The 15,110-nt window shown below is 44.2% G+C and overlaps 1 protein-coding gene across 4 annotated transcripts in view; it reads left to right on the top strand.

Moving 5' to 3' along the window:
- The first annotated feature begins 375 nt into the window (after positions 1-375).
- LOC106575022 (carbonic anhydrase 14) overlaps positions 376-15,110 on the top strand; it is a 36,240-nt gene continuing 21,505 nt past the window's right edge. For 2 of the 4 annotated variants that reach the window (XM_045718862.2, XM_045718859.2), the window contains exons 1-3: positions 377-674; positions 1,546-1,566; positions 8,076-8,255. In XM_045718862.2, coding sequence (XP_045574818.1) covers positions 602-674; positions 1,546-1,566; positions 8,076-8,255 — 274 coding nt within the window. In that variant the 5' untranslated portion in view covers positions 377-601. Of the gene's footprint in view, positions 675-1,545; positions 1,567-8,075; positions 8,256-15,110 lie in introns of all 4 variants that reach the window. The other 2 variants (XM_045718861.2, XM_045718860.2) reach the window with 2 other exon arrangements.

The raw sequence follows: 15,110 nt of genomic DNA, 5'->3' as shown, positions 1-15,110 counted from the left end.
ACAAATTCACCAACCCCCTCCACTCTCCCCATTCTCTATACTCCACTATTATTTTAATTCTCCCCCTTCACTCACTCTTTCATTTTTCCCTCCCTCCCTCCCTCCCTCCCTCTTTCTCTCTCTCTCTCTTTCTTTCTTTCTCTGTCTGTCTGTCTGTCTGTCTGTCTGTCTGTCTGTCTGTCTGTCTGTCTGTCTGTCTGTCTGTCTGTCTGTCTGTCTGTCTGTCTGTCTGTCTGCTCTCTCTTTCCCCCTCTCTCTCTCTCTCTCTCTCTCTCTCTCTCTCACACTCTCTCTCTGTTTTGTCACTAAGCTTTTCAGTGACCAACACTGGACTCATGCCCACTCACTTGTCCCCCCTTTGCATTCTTCCTTTCTTTCTCTCTTGGCTCTCTCTCTCACTCAATCACTCTTTCCCTCTCCATCTGTACTTTACTGAGATCTAAACAGCTACTTTGAATGATAGAGGGGACCCAGTGTGTAACGCACACACTCTGAGCTAATTTAGAGAGCTGTAACAGGTTGGATCAGGAGCCCCAGTCTCTCTCTCTATCTCTCTGTCTGTCCGCTCATCTGTGGTTGTGTATGGGAGAGGAGGGCTAACATGGACTTGGTGGGTCTCTCTCTGCCTCTATTACTTGTGTTTTGGCAATGGACAACTACCACAGGCGCCGCCGGTAAGACCTACATCAGCCTTAAGATGGTTTGTTTTGGTTATTGTTTGTTGTTGTAGTAGTACACTCTTGGAAAAAAGGGTTCCAAAAGGGTTCTTCAGCTGTCCCCTTTTTGGTTTCAGGTAAAAACCCATTTTGGTTCCAGATAGAACACCTTTGGGTTCCTCTGTGGAACAAAAAAGCGTTATTCAAAAGGTTATCCTATGGGGACAGCGAAGAACCCTTTTGGGTTCTAGATAGCACCTTTTTTTCTTAGAGTGTAGCAGTGGGGGTAGTGGTGGTGGCGGTGGTGGTGGTAGTGATGGTGGTGGTGGTTATGGTGGTGCCGGTGGAGGTGGTGGTGCTGGGGGAGGTGGTGGTGCCGGTGGTGGTTGAAGAAACTAGTAGCAGTAGTAATAACAGTAGAATAGTGGCAGTAGAATCAGTAGTTGAACAAGGAACAGTATAGTGGTAGTTCAGATATACTGTATATAGTAGTTCAGATATACTGTATATAGTAGTTCAGATATACTGTATATAGTAGTTCAGATATACGGTATATAGTAGTTCAGATATACTGTATATAGTAGTTCAGATATACTGTATATAGTAGTCCAGATATACGGTATATAGTAGTCCAGATATACTGTATTTAGCAGTTCAGATATACTGTATATAGTAGTTCAGATATACTGTATATAGCATATATATTTTTACAGATGATTTTACAGGTGTCACTTTTCAATGACACCTGTTCGTATTGAAAATGTCACTTGCTGACAATATGTTGAATAATTTGGTGAATGTAATACTGAATGTAATTGTTAATAACTGCTGTAATGTGTTATTGTGAGAATGACAATGAAGAAACGTGATTTTATTTCCCCTCTTTCAGTGACGTACTGGACGTACACGGGTAAGAACATCTCTCTCAATAACCAAAAGGCCTTCAAGTTGATTTATAACTATGTTATTATAACTCATAAAGTAAGTGTAGATCCCAGTAGGAATATTATCCCTGCCACTAAACACTACACAAATACAACAGTCTCTGTCTGTCTGTCATTTATACATCAGCTCACCTACTGTACATTCTGTCTCTCTCTCTCTCTCTCTCTCTCTCGGCATGGGAGAAACAGAAAGAAGGAGTGGGGAATGGAGAGAGGGATGGAAATGGGGGTGCAGAAGAGGGAAAGCGAGCTAAAGAGGGGGAGGAAAACGAGAGAAGTGGCAGGTGCACGAGGAGGATGAAGAGTTGGAAAGACGTGTTTCAGCAGCATTGTTACGCCACACAATAACCCTGTGTGTTAATTGTACTGTCCAGGCTGAGGCACACTGCCTGCCTATCATGTGGACAATGACACTGTAGACCTGAATGGCCCTTAGTGAATGCATACAGAGTGGTAGTGTGTACACTAAGTTCACACAGAGCTTTACCATTCACATAAAGTACAAAACCGTACAGTATGTCCTCTAACCAGAGCCTGTGTCCAGGGCTAGCTGGCATCACCACACGGTGATGTTTTTCTCTGTGTACTATAGGACGCGATATACTGTTAAAGTAAATGGTGATGTGGGAGTTGTGTTGTGTTGGTGTGTGTGAGGGGATCTGTGGCATTCTGTGGCTGGCTCGCTCACAGGCACTGCGGCTCTTTGTATGGCATTTTGTGTGTCTGTGTGTGTGTGTGTGTATTTGTGTGTGTGTGTGTGTGTGTGTGTGTGTGTGTGTGTGTGTGTGTGTGTGTGTGTGTGTGTGTGTGTGTGTGTGTGTGTGTGTGTGTGTGTGTGAGTGTGTGTGAGAGTGTGTGTGAGAGTGTGTGTGTGTGTGTGGCATTGTTCCCATCCACATTGGGGACAGTGGCAGCGCTATGAGAGGTAGAGCAGGTCAGAATGACGGAATATTCTCTCCATTGTAACCATGGGGACCTCCATGACAACCAACTGTGGAGCTGCAGGACAAGTTTTTCTCCTTTTTTGGGGGTGGTGGGCAAGGAGGGGGATAGAGGACGGCTTAGAGGTACAGGCCGGGGGAGTGTGTGTGTGTGTGTGTGTGTGTGTGTGTGTGTGTGTGTGTGTGTGTGTGTGTGTGTGTGTGTGTGTAGGCCCAGCTAGCACATTTGGTTCCTTGGAAGTTGTGGGAACGTATGTTTTTGGGTTGACATTGGTTATGGGAACGATGCCATATGTTTTCTGACAAGTAAAATGGATTTTTTTTTAAACGTAAGTGAAGATTTTGCCTGTTCTGGGTTTTGCCTGTTCTAAGTTTATTTTATGTTGCAGGGAGGTTCTGATAAAGTTTTACTCTGGTTCCTTCCCACTGGGCAAAAACTGGTTGAGTCATCAACATAAGGGCATTTCGTATTTTTTTTACCCAACTTTTAACCTAAATCCAATGAAAATGTTTTGTTGATTTCATGTTGATTCACATTAGTTGGCAACTCAACCAAATGTAAATCAAAACTACACGTCCAAAAATGGATGTTGCAACTGCTGATTGTGCCTTTAAAGTAATGAAATACTGTCACGCCCTGACCTGAGAGAGAGGGGTTGTTTCTCTATGTGGTTAGGTCAGGTTGTGGGGTGGGCATTCTATGGTGTCTATTTCTTTGTGTTGAGCCGAGTATGGTTCCTAATCAGAGGCAGCTGTCTATCGTTGTCTCTGATTAGGAATCATACTTAGGCAGCCTTTCCCCACCTGTAGTTGTGGGATCTTATTTTAGTACAGCTTGTTAAGCCTGCAAGACGTGACGGTCGCTATCATTGTTTATGCCTTTTTGTTTGTAGTGTTCTGAGGTAAATAAAATATGATGAACACTTACCACGCTGCACTTTGGTCCACTCCTTTGGACGATCGTGACAAATACCAAGAAAATGTTTTTGGTGAAGTTCCTTAAATGCGCTGAGAACGATCCAAAGCCAAGCAACTATCCTGCACCATTCCCAGAACGTTGTGGGAAGATTGTATGCAAAATAACCATAGGACAACCACGCTCTCACCAAGCTATAACAAACATATGGTTCACAGAACCTTTTATGTGGTAGCTGGGGAGATAGTGATGGTGTAAAAAAGGCTCTCTCTAATCCCCCTAGGAAAGTAAAATCCCCCTGAGCCCACTGCAGATAAACACTAGGGTGGAGTGGGAGAGACAGAGTGGGTGTGTAAGTACAGCACTAATGTAGAAAGGATCCCCTCACATTGATTAACAGTAGCATGGAGAGTAGAGCACTGACCTCCGTAGCAGGCTAGAGCACCCTGAGGGTTGGAGAGGAGACCTCACATTGATTAACAGTAGCATGGAGAGTAGAGCACTGACCTCCGTAGCAGGCTAGAGCATCCTGAGGGTTGGAGAGGAGACCTCACATTGATTAACAGTAGCATGGAGAGTAGAGCACTGACCTCCGTAGCAGGCTACAGCACCCTGAGGGTTGGAGAGGAGACCTCACATTGATTAACAGTAGCATGGAGAGTAGAGCACTGACCTCCGTAGCAGGCTACAGCACCCTGAGGGTTGGAGAGGAGACCTCACATTGATTAACAGTAGCATGGAGAGTAGAGCACTGACCTCCGTAGCAGGCTAGAGCACCCTGAGGGTTGGAGAGGAGACCTCACATTGATTAACAGTAGCATGGAGAGTAGAGCACTGACCTCCGTAGCAGGCTACAGCACCCTGAGGGTTGGAGAGGAGACCTCACATTGATTAACAGTAGCATGGAGAGTAGAGCACTGACCTCCGTAGCAGGCTAGAGCACCCTGAGGGTTGGAGAGGAGACCTCACATTGATTAACAGTAGCATGGAGAGTAGAGCACTGACCTCCGTAGCAGGCTAGAGCACCCTGAGGGTTGGAGAGGAGACCTCACATTGATTAACAGTAGCATGGAGAGTAGAGCACTGACCTCCGTAGCAGGCTAGAGCACCCTGAGGGTTGGAGAGGAGACCTCACATTGATTAACAGTAGCATGGAGAGTAGAGCACTGACCTCCGTAGCAGGCTAGAGCACCCTGAGGGTTGGAGAGGAGACCTCACATTGATTAACAGTAGCATGGAGAGTAGAGCACTGACCTCCGTAGCAGGCTAGAGCACCCTGAGGGTTGGAGAGGAGACCTCACATTGATTAACAGTAGCATGGAGAGTAGAGCACTGACCTCCGTAGCAGGCTAGAGCACCCTGAGGGTTGGAGAGGAGACCTCACATTGATTAACAGTAGCATGGAGAGTAGAGCACTGACCTCTGTAGCAGGCTAGAGCACCCTGAGGGTTGGAGAGGAGACCTCACATTGAGATCTGACTGCTGACTGAATGCCAGGGTTATGAAATATAGGGCCACACTGACTATGAACCGTCTGTGTATTCGGTATTATTAACTGTTTTAAACTAGGTGGTTCGTGCTCAGAATGCTGATTGGTGGAAATCCGTGGTATATGAGACCATATACCATGGGTATGATTTTTTTTTTTTTACTGTTCTAATTATGTTTATAATCAGTTTATAATAGCAATAAGGCAACTCAGGATTTTGTGGTATAGTTGCATCGTGCCTAAGAACAGCCCTTAGCCGTGGTATATTGGCCATATACCACGCCCCCTCGGGCCTTATTGCTTAATTATACCATGGCATTGTTGAATACTTGTTTCTGATTGTCTTGAAAGGCTTCTTGTAATTGTGCTGGTTTGAGTCTAAGTTGTGCTCCTGCCCCTGTCCTTTACTACCATCACCCCTCTCCTCTTTTCTGCCTACTCTCAAATTCAAATTCTTTCTCTTTGTCACGCTCTTTTTCAGATATTCCATTCTCTACATGTCCTTTCATTATTCCACCTCTCTGACCCATTCTCCTGTCTTCCCTCAGTCTCTCTAGTCTGAATCCCCTCTACCCGTCTCTCTCTTTCTCTCTGTCCCAAGAATGTCTCTCTGTGCACCCATCAGTCTCCCTCTCTCTGCTCCAGTTTCTCTCTCCCCTTCAATTAGTAATGAGGAAGGATGTTTGTGTGTGTGCGCTCACCACTGTGAATATAATACACTACCTCATCATGCACGCATGACTGACCACTGACTTTACACTCCTGTATACACACTCTCTCTCTCTCACACACACACACACACACACACACACACACACACACACACACACACACACACACACACACACACACACACACACACACACACACACACACACACACACACACACACACACACACACACACACACACACACACACACACACACACACACATGCGTACACAGACACACACCAGCCAGTATTCTAACATTCTGATACTCCATACAGATGTAGAATCTTAATTTGATCTGTATTGTTGTAGCAAAGTAATCCTGCAGCAACAAGATTTGAACTTTTAGTCCATAATATTGCTTGACCGGTGGTTAGGCTATATTCTGGACAAAAGTATGTTACATGAAAAGTGCTATGCTACCTTCAGAAAGTATTCATACCTCTTGAAATATTTCACATTTTGTTGTGAGGGGATCTGTGGCATTCTGAATTCAAAATGGATGAAATATTTTATTTTCTCACCCATCTACACATAATAATACCCCATAACAACAAAGTGAAAACATGTATTAAGAAATTGTTGCAAATTTATTGAAAATGAAATACAGAAATATCTCATTTATATAAGTATTGAGTCAATACTTTGTAGAAGCACCTTTGGCAGCGATTACAGCTGTGAGTGTTTCTGGGTAAGTCACTAAGAGCTTTGCACACCTGGATTGTGCAACATTTGCCCATTATTCTTTTCAAATTCTTCAAGCTCTGTCAAATTGGTTGTTGAACATTGCTTGACAACCATTCTCAGGTCTTGCCATAGATTTTGAAGTAGATTTAAGTCAAAACGGTATCTCGGCCACTCAGGAACATTTACTGTCTTCTTGGTAAGCAACTCTAAGATTCTGTAGATTTGACCTTGTGTTTTAGGTTATTTAGGTTATTATCTCCCACTGTCTGATGGAAAACAGACTAAAATACATTTTCCTCTTGGACCTAGACTTGGTGCTCCGGTACCACCTGCTGTGCGGTAGCAGAGAGAACAGTCTATGACTGGGGTGGCTGGAGTCCTTGACAATTTTTAGGGCCTTCCTCTGACACTGCCTGGTATAGAGGTCCTGGATGGCAGGATGCTTGGCCCCTTGTGATGTACTGGGCCATATGCACTACCCTCTGTAGTGCCTTGCGGTCGGAGGCCGAGCAGTTGCCATACCAGGCGGTGATGCAACCAGTCAGGATGCTCTCGATGGCGCAGCTGTAAAACCTTTTGAGGATCTGGGGACCCATGCCAAATCTTTTCAATCTCCTGAGGGGGAATAGGTTTTGTCATGCCCTCTTCACGACTGTCTTGATGTGCTTGGACCATGTTAGTTTGTTGGTGAGGTGGACGCCAAGGAACTTGAAGCTCTCAACCTGCTCCACTACAGCCCTGTCGATGAGAATGGGGGCGTGCTCGGTCCTCCTTTTCCTGTAGTCCACAATCATCTCCTTTGTCTTGATCACGTTGAGGGAGAGGTTGTTGTCTTGGCACCACAATGCCATGTCTCTGAACTCCTCCCTATAGGCTGTCTCATCGTTGTTGGTGATCAGGCCTACCACTGTTGTGTCATCAGCAAACTGAATGATGGTGTTGGAGTTGTGCCTAGCCATGCAGTCGTGGGTGAACAGGGAGTACAGAAGGGGACTGAGCACGCACCACTGAGGGGCCCCAGTGTTGAGTATCAGCGTGGCGGATGTGTTGTTACCTACCCTTACCACCTGGGGGCGGCCTGTCAGTAAGTCTAGGATCCAGTTGCAGAGGGAGGTGTTTAGTCCCAGGGTCCTTAGCTTAGTGATGAGCTTTGAGGGCACTATGGTGTTGAACGCTGAGCTGTAGTCAATGAATAGCATTCTCACATAGGTGTTCCTTTTGTCCAGGTGGGAAAGGGCAGTGTTGAGTACAATAGAGATTGCATCATCTGTGGATCTGTTGGTGCGGTATACAAATTGGAGTGGGTCTAGGGTTTCTGGGATAATGATGTAAGTCTGTGCGTGTGTGTGTGTGTGTGTGTGTGTGTGTGTGTGTGTGTGTGTGTGTGTGTGTGTGTGTGTGTGTGTGTGTAACTGTGTGTTTGTGTGTGTACCGTATATGTGTGTGTGTTGTGTGTCTGGGTGTGTGTTCGTCAGGGTGATGATGCTCATTAGGCATTAATCATTAGTCAGAGCAGGTCAAGTATAGAGGGGGAGTGTGAAAGAGAGGATGAGCAGGATGGATCCCCAACTTATCTTCTGTTTTCCACAGAAAATGGTCATGTAATAGGTCAAGAGGTCAATATGAAATGTTACAGAAGAAAAGGTCCGCTGACTGACTGACTGGCCATGCTTAATGTGTGTGGTACATCACTGATAGAGAGTCACTCTCTTCCCTTCCCCTCCCCTTCAGGTTCAGTAGGCCAGTCCAAGTGGGCGGAGTACTTCCCAGACTGTGGTGGTAAGGCCCAGTCTCCGGTTGACGTGGCAACGGTCCAGACCCAGTATGACCCCAGCCTGGGCCCTCTTACCCCCCTCGGTTATAGCCAGCATGGCAACAAACCCTTCAGCCTCTACAACAACGGACATACAGGTAACTACAGCAACCATGATGACTCCATCACTAACATACATACAGGTAACTACAGCAACCATGCTGACTCCATCACTAACAACAACCATACAGGTAACTACAGCAACCATGCTGACTCCATCACTAACAACATACATACTGGTAACTACAGCAACCATGCTGACTCCATCACTAACAACATACAGGTAACTACAGCAACCATGCTGACTCCATCACTAACAACAACCATACAGGTAACTACAGCAACCATGCTGACTCCATCACTAACAACATACAGGTAACTACAGCAACCATGCTGACTCCATCACTAACAACATACATACAGGTAACTACAGCAACCATGCTGACTCCATCACTAACAACGTACAGGTAACTACAGCAACCATGCTGACTCCATCACTAACAACAACCATACAGGTAACTACAGCAACCATGCTGACTCCATCACTAACAACATACATACTGGTAACTACAGCAACCATGCTGACTCCATCACTAACAACAACCATACAGGTAACTACAGCAACCATGCTGACTCCATCACTAACAACATACAGGTAACTACAGCAACCATGCTGACTCCATCACTAACAACATACATACAGGTAACTACAGCAACCATGCTGACTCCATCACTAACAACGTACAGGTAACTACAGCAACCATGCTGACTCCATCACTAACAACAACCATACAGGTAACTACAGCAACCATGCTGACTCCATCACTAACAACAACCATACAGGTAACTACAGCAACCATGCTGACTCCATCACTAACAACATACAGGTAACTACAGCAACCATGCTGACTCCATCACTAACAACAACCATACAGGTAACTACAGCAACCATGCTGACTCCATCACTAACAACATACAGGTAACTACAGCAACCATGCTGACTCCATCACTAACAACGTACAGGTAACTACAGCAACCATGCTGACTCCATCACTAACAACATACAGGTAACTACAGCAAACATGCTGACTCCATCACTAACAACAACCATACAGGTAACTACAGCAACCATGCTGAATCCATCACTAACAACATACATACAGGTAACTACAGCAACCATGCTGACTCCATCACTAACAACATACAGGTAACTACAGCAACCATGCTGACTCCATCACTAACAACATACAGGTAACTACAGCAACCATGCTGACTCCATCACTAACAACATACAGGTAACTACAGCAACCATGCTGACTCCATCACTAACAACATACAGGTAACTACAGCAACCATGCTGAATCCATCACTAACAACAACCATACAGGTAACTACAGCAACCATGCTGACTCCATCACTAACAACATACATACAGGTAACTACAGCAACCATGCTGACTCCATCACTAACAACATACAGATAACTACAGCAACCATGCTGACTCCATCACTAACAACATACAGGTAACTACAGCAACCATGCTGACTCCATCACTAACAACATACAGGTAACTACAGCAACCATGCTGACTCCATCACTAAGAACATACAGGTAACTACAGCAACCATGCTGACTCCATCACTAACAACATACAGGTAACTACAGCAACCATGCTGACTCCATCACTAACAACAACCATACAGGAAACTACAGCAACCATGCTGACTCCATCACTAACAACACACAGGTAACTACAGCAACCATGCTGACTCCATCACTAACAGCAGTCATACAGGTAACTACAGCAACCCTGCTGACTCCATCACTAACAGCAGTCATATATGTAACTACAACAACCATGCTGACTCCATCACTAACAACATACAGGTAACTACAGCAACCATGCTGACTCCATCACTAACAACATACAGGTAACTACAGCAACCATGCTGAATCCATCACTAATAACAACCATACAGGTAACTACAGCAACCATGCTGACTCCATCACTAACAACATACATACAGGTAACTACAGCAACCATGCTGACTCCATCACTAACAACAGCCAGGTAACTACAGCAACCATGCTGACTCCATCACTAACAACATACAGGTAACTACAGCAACCATGCTGACTCCATCACTAACAACATACAGGTAACTACAGCAACCATGCTGAATCCATCACTAACAACAACCATACAGGTAACTACAGCAACCATGCTGACTCCATCACTAACAACATACATACAGGTAACTACAGCAACCATGCTGACTCCATCACTAACAATATAAAGGTAACTAACTACAGCAACCATGCTAAATCCATCACTAAAAACATAGAGGTAACTACAGCAACCATGCTGACTCCATCACTAACAACATACAGATAACTACAGCAACCATGCTGACTCCATCACTAACAACAACCATACAGGTAACTACAGCAACCATGCTGACTCCATCACTAACAACATACAGATAACTACAGCAACCATGCTGACTCCATCACTAACAACATACAGGTAACTACAGCAACCATGCTGACTCCATCACTAAGAACATACAGGTAACTACAGCAACCATGCTGACTCCATCACTAACAACATACAGGTAACTACAGCAACCATGATGACTCCATCACTAACAACATACAGGTAACTACAGCAACCATGCTGACTCCATCACTAAGAACATACAGGTAACTACAGCAACCATGCTGACTCCATCACTAACAACATACAGGTAACTACAGCAACCATGCTGAATCCATCACTAACAACAACCATACAGGTAACTACAGCAACCATGCTGACTCCATCACTAACAACATACATACAGGTAACTACAGCAACCATGCTGACTCCATCACTAACAACATACATACAGGTAACTACAGCAACCATGCTGACTCCATCACTAACAACATACATACAGGTAACTACAGCAACCATGCTGACTCCGTCACTAACAACATACAGGTAACTACAGCAACCATGCTGACTCCATCACTAACAACATACAGGTAACTACAGCAACCATGCTGATTCCATCACTAACAACATACATGTAACTACAGCAACCATGCTGACTCAATCACTAACAACATACAGGTAACTACAGCAACCATGCTGAATCCATCACTAACAACAACCATACAGGTAACTACAGCAACCATGCTGACTCCATCACTAACAACATACATACAGGTAACTACAGCAACCATGCTGACTCCATCACTAACAATATAAAGGTAACTAACTAGAGCAACCATGCTGAATCCATCACCAAAAACATAGAGGTAACTACAGCAACCATGCTGACTCCATCACTAACAACATACATACAGGTAACTACAGCAACCATGCTGACTCCGTCACTAACAACATACAGGTAACTACAGCAACCATGCTGACTCCATCACTAACAACATACAGGTAACTACAGCAACCATGCTGACTCCATCACTAAGAACATACAGGTAAATACAGCAACCATGCTGACTCCATCACTAACAACATACCGGTAACTACAGCAACCATGCTGACTCCATCACTAACAACATACAGGTAACTACAGCAACCATGCTGACTCCATCACTAACAACATACAGGTAAATACAGCAACCATGCTGACTCCATCACTAACAACATAGAGGTAACTACAGCAACCATGCTGACTCCATCACTAACAACATACAGGTAAATACAGCAACCATGCTGACTCCATCACTAACAACATACAGGTAACTACAGCAACCATGCTGACTCCGTCACTAACAACATACAGGTAAATACAGCAACCATGCTGACTCCATCACTAACAACATACAGGTAACTACAGCAACCATGCTGACTCCATCACTAACAACATACAGGTAACTACAACAACCATGCTGACTCCATCACTAACAACAGCCATACAGGTAACTACAGCAACCATGCTGACTCCATCACTAACAACAACCATACAGGTAACTACAGCAACCATGCTGACTCCATCACTAACAGCAGTCATACATGTAACTACAACAACCATGCTGACTCCATCACTAACAACATACAGGTAACTACAGCAACCATGCTGAATCCATCACTAATAAGAACCATACAGGTAACTACAGCAACCATGCTGACTCCATCACTAACAACATACATACAGGTAACTACAGCAACCATGCTGACTCCATCACTAACAACAGCCAGGTAACTACAGCAACCATGCTGACTCCATCACTAACAACATACAGGTAACTACAGCAACCATGCTGACTCCATCACTAACAACATACAGGTAACTACAGCAACCATGCTGAATCCATCACTAACAACAACCATACAGGTAACTACAGCAACCATGCTGACTCCATCACTAACAACATACATACAGGTAACTACAGCAACCATGCTGACTCCATCACTAACAACATACAGGTAACTACAGCAACCATGCTGAATCCATCACTAATAACAACCATACAGGTAACTACAGCAACCATGCTGACTCCATCACTAACAACATACATACAGGTAACTACAGCAACCATGCTGACTCCATCACTAACAACATACAGGTAACTACAGCAACCATGCTGAATCCATCACTAATAACAACCATACAGGTAACTACAGCAACCATGCTGACTCCATCACTAACAACATACATACAGGTAACTACAGCAACCATGCTGACTCCATCACTAACAACAGCCAGGTAACTACAGCAACCATGCTGACTCCATCACTAACAACATACAGGTAACTACAGCAACCATGCTGACTCCATCACTAACAACATACAGGTAACTACAGCAACCATGCTGAATCCATCACTAACAACAACCATACAGGTAACTACAGCAACCATGCTGACTCCATCACTAACAACATACATACAGGTAACTACAGCAACCATGCTGATTCCATCACTAACAATATAAAGGTAACTAACTACAGCAACCATGCTAAATCCATCACTAAAAACATAGAGGTAACTACAGCAACCATGCTGACTCCATCACTAACAACATACAGATAACTACAGCAACCATGCTGACTCCATCACTAACAACAACCATACAGGTAACTACAGCAACCATGCTGACTCCATCACTAACAACATACAGATAACTACAGCAACCATGCTGACTCCATCACTAACAACATACAGGTAACTACAGCAACCATGCTGACTCCATCACTAAGAACATACAGGTAACTACAGCAACCATGCTGACTCCATCACTAACAACATACAGGTAACTACAGCAACCATGATGACTCCATCACTAACAACATACAGGTAACTACAGCAACCATGCTGACTCCATCACTAAGAACATACAGGTAACTACAGCAACCATGCTGACTCCATCACTAACAACATACAGGTAATTACAGCAACCATGCTGACTCCATCACTAACAACAGCCATACAGGTATCTACAGCAACCATGCTGACTCCATCACTAACAACATATATACAGGTAACTACAGCAACCATGCTGACTCCATCACTAACAACATACATACAGGTAACTACAGCAACCATGCTGACTCCATCACTAACAACATACATACAGGTAACTACAGCAACCATGCTGACTCCGTCACTAACAACATACAGGTAACTACAGCAACCATGCTGACTCCATCACTAACAACATACAGGTAACTACAGCAACCATGCTGATTCCATCACTAACAACATACAGGTAACTACAGCAACCATGCTGACTCCATCACTAACAACATACAGGTAACTACAGCAACCATGCTGAATCCATCACTAACAACAACCATACAGGTAACTACAGCAACCATGCTGACTCCATCACTAACAACATACATACAGGTAACTACAGCAACCATGCTGACTCCATCACTAACAATATAAAGGTAACTAACTAGAGCAACCATGCTGAATCCATCACCAAAAACATAGAGGTAACTACAGCAACCATGCTGACTCCATCACTAACAACATACATACAGGTAACTACAGCAACCATGCTGACTCCGTCACTAACAACATACAGGTAACTACAGCAACCATGCTGACTCCATCACTAACAACATACAGGTAACTACAGCAACCATGCTGACTCCATCACTAAGAACATACAGGTAAATACAGCAACCATGCTGACTCCATCACTAACAACATACCGGTAACTACAGCAACCATGCTGACTCCATCACTAACAACATACAGGTAACTACAGCAACCATGCTGACTCCATCACTAACAACATACAGGTAAATACAGCAACCATGCTGACTCCATCACTAACAACATAGAGGTAACTACAGCAACCATGCTGACTCCATCACTAACAACATACAGGTAAATACAGCAACCATGCTGACTCCATCACTAACAACATACAGGTAACTACAGCAACCATGCTGACTCCGTCACTAACAACATACAGGTAAATACAGCAACCATGCTGACTCCATCACTAACAACATACAGGTAACTACAGCAACCATGCTGACTCCATCACTAACAACATACAGGTAACTACAACAACCATGCTGACTCCATCACTAACAACAGCCATACAGGTAACTACAGCAACCATGCTGACTCCATCACTAACAACAACCATACAGGTAACTACAGCAACCATGCTGACTCCATCACTAACAACACACAGGTAACTACAGCAGCCATGCTGACTCCATCACTAACAACATATATACAGGTAACTACAGCAACCATGCTGACTCCATCACTAACAGCAGTCATACATGTAACTACAACAACCATGCTGACTCCATCACTAACAACAGCCATTCAGGTAACTACAGCAACCATGCTGACTCCATCACTAACAACATATATACAGGTAACTACAGCAACCATGCTGACTCCATCACTAACAGCAGTCATACATGTAACTACAACAACCATGCTGACTCCATCACTAACAACAGCCATTCAGGT

This window comes from Salmo salar, chromosome 05 (genome assembly GCF_965601325.2).
Source record: "Salmo salar chromosome 05, fSalSal1, whole genome shotgun sequence".
Classification (NCBI taxonomy): Eukaryota; Metazoa; Chordata; class Actinopteri; order Salmoniformes; family Salmonidae; genus Salmo; species Salmo salar.
This window is presented reverse-complemented; position numbering and strand designations above follow the sequence as displayed.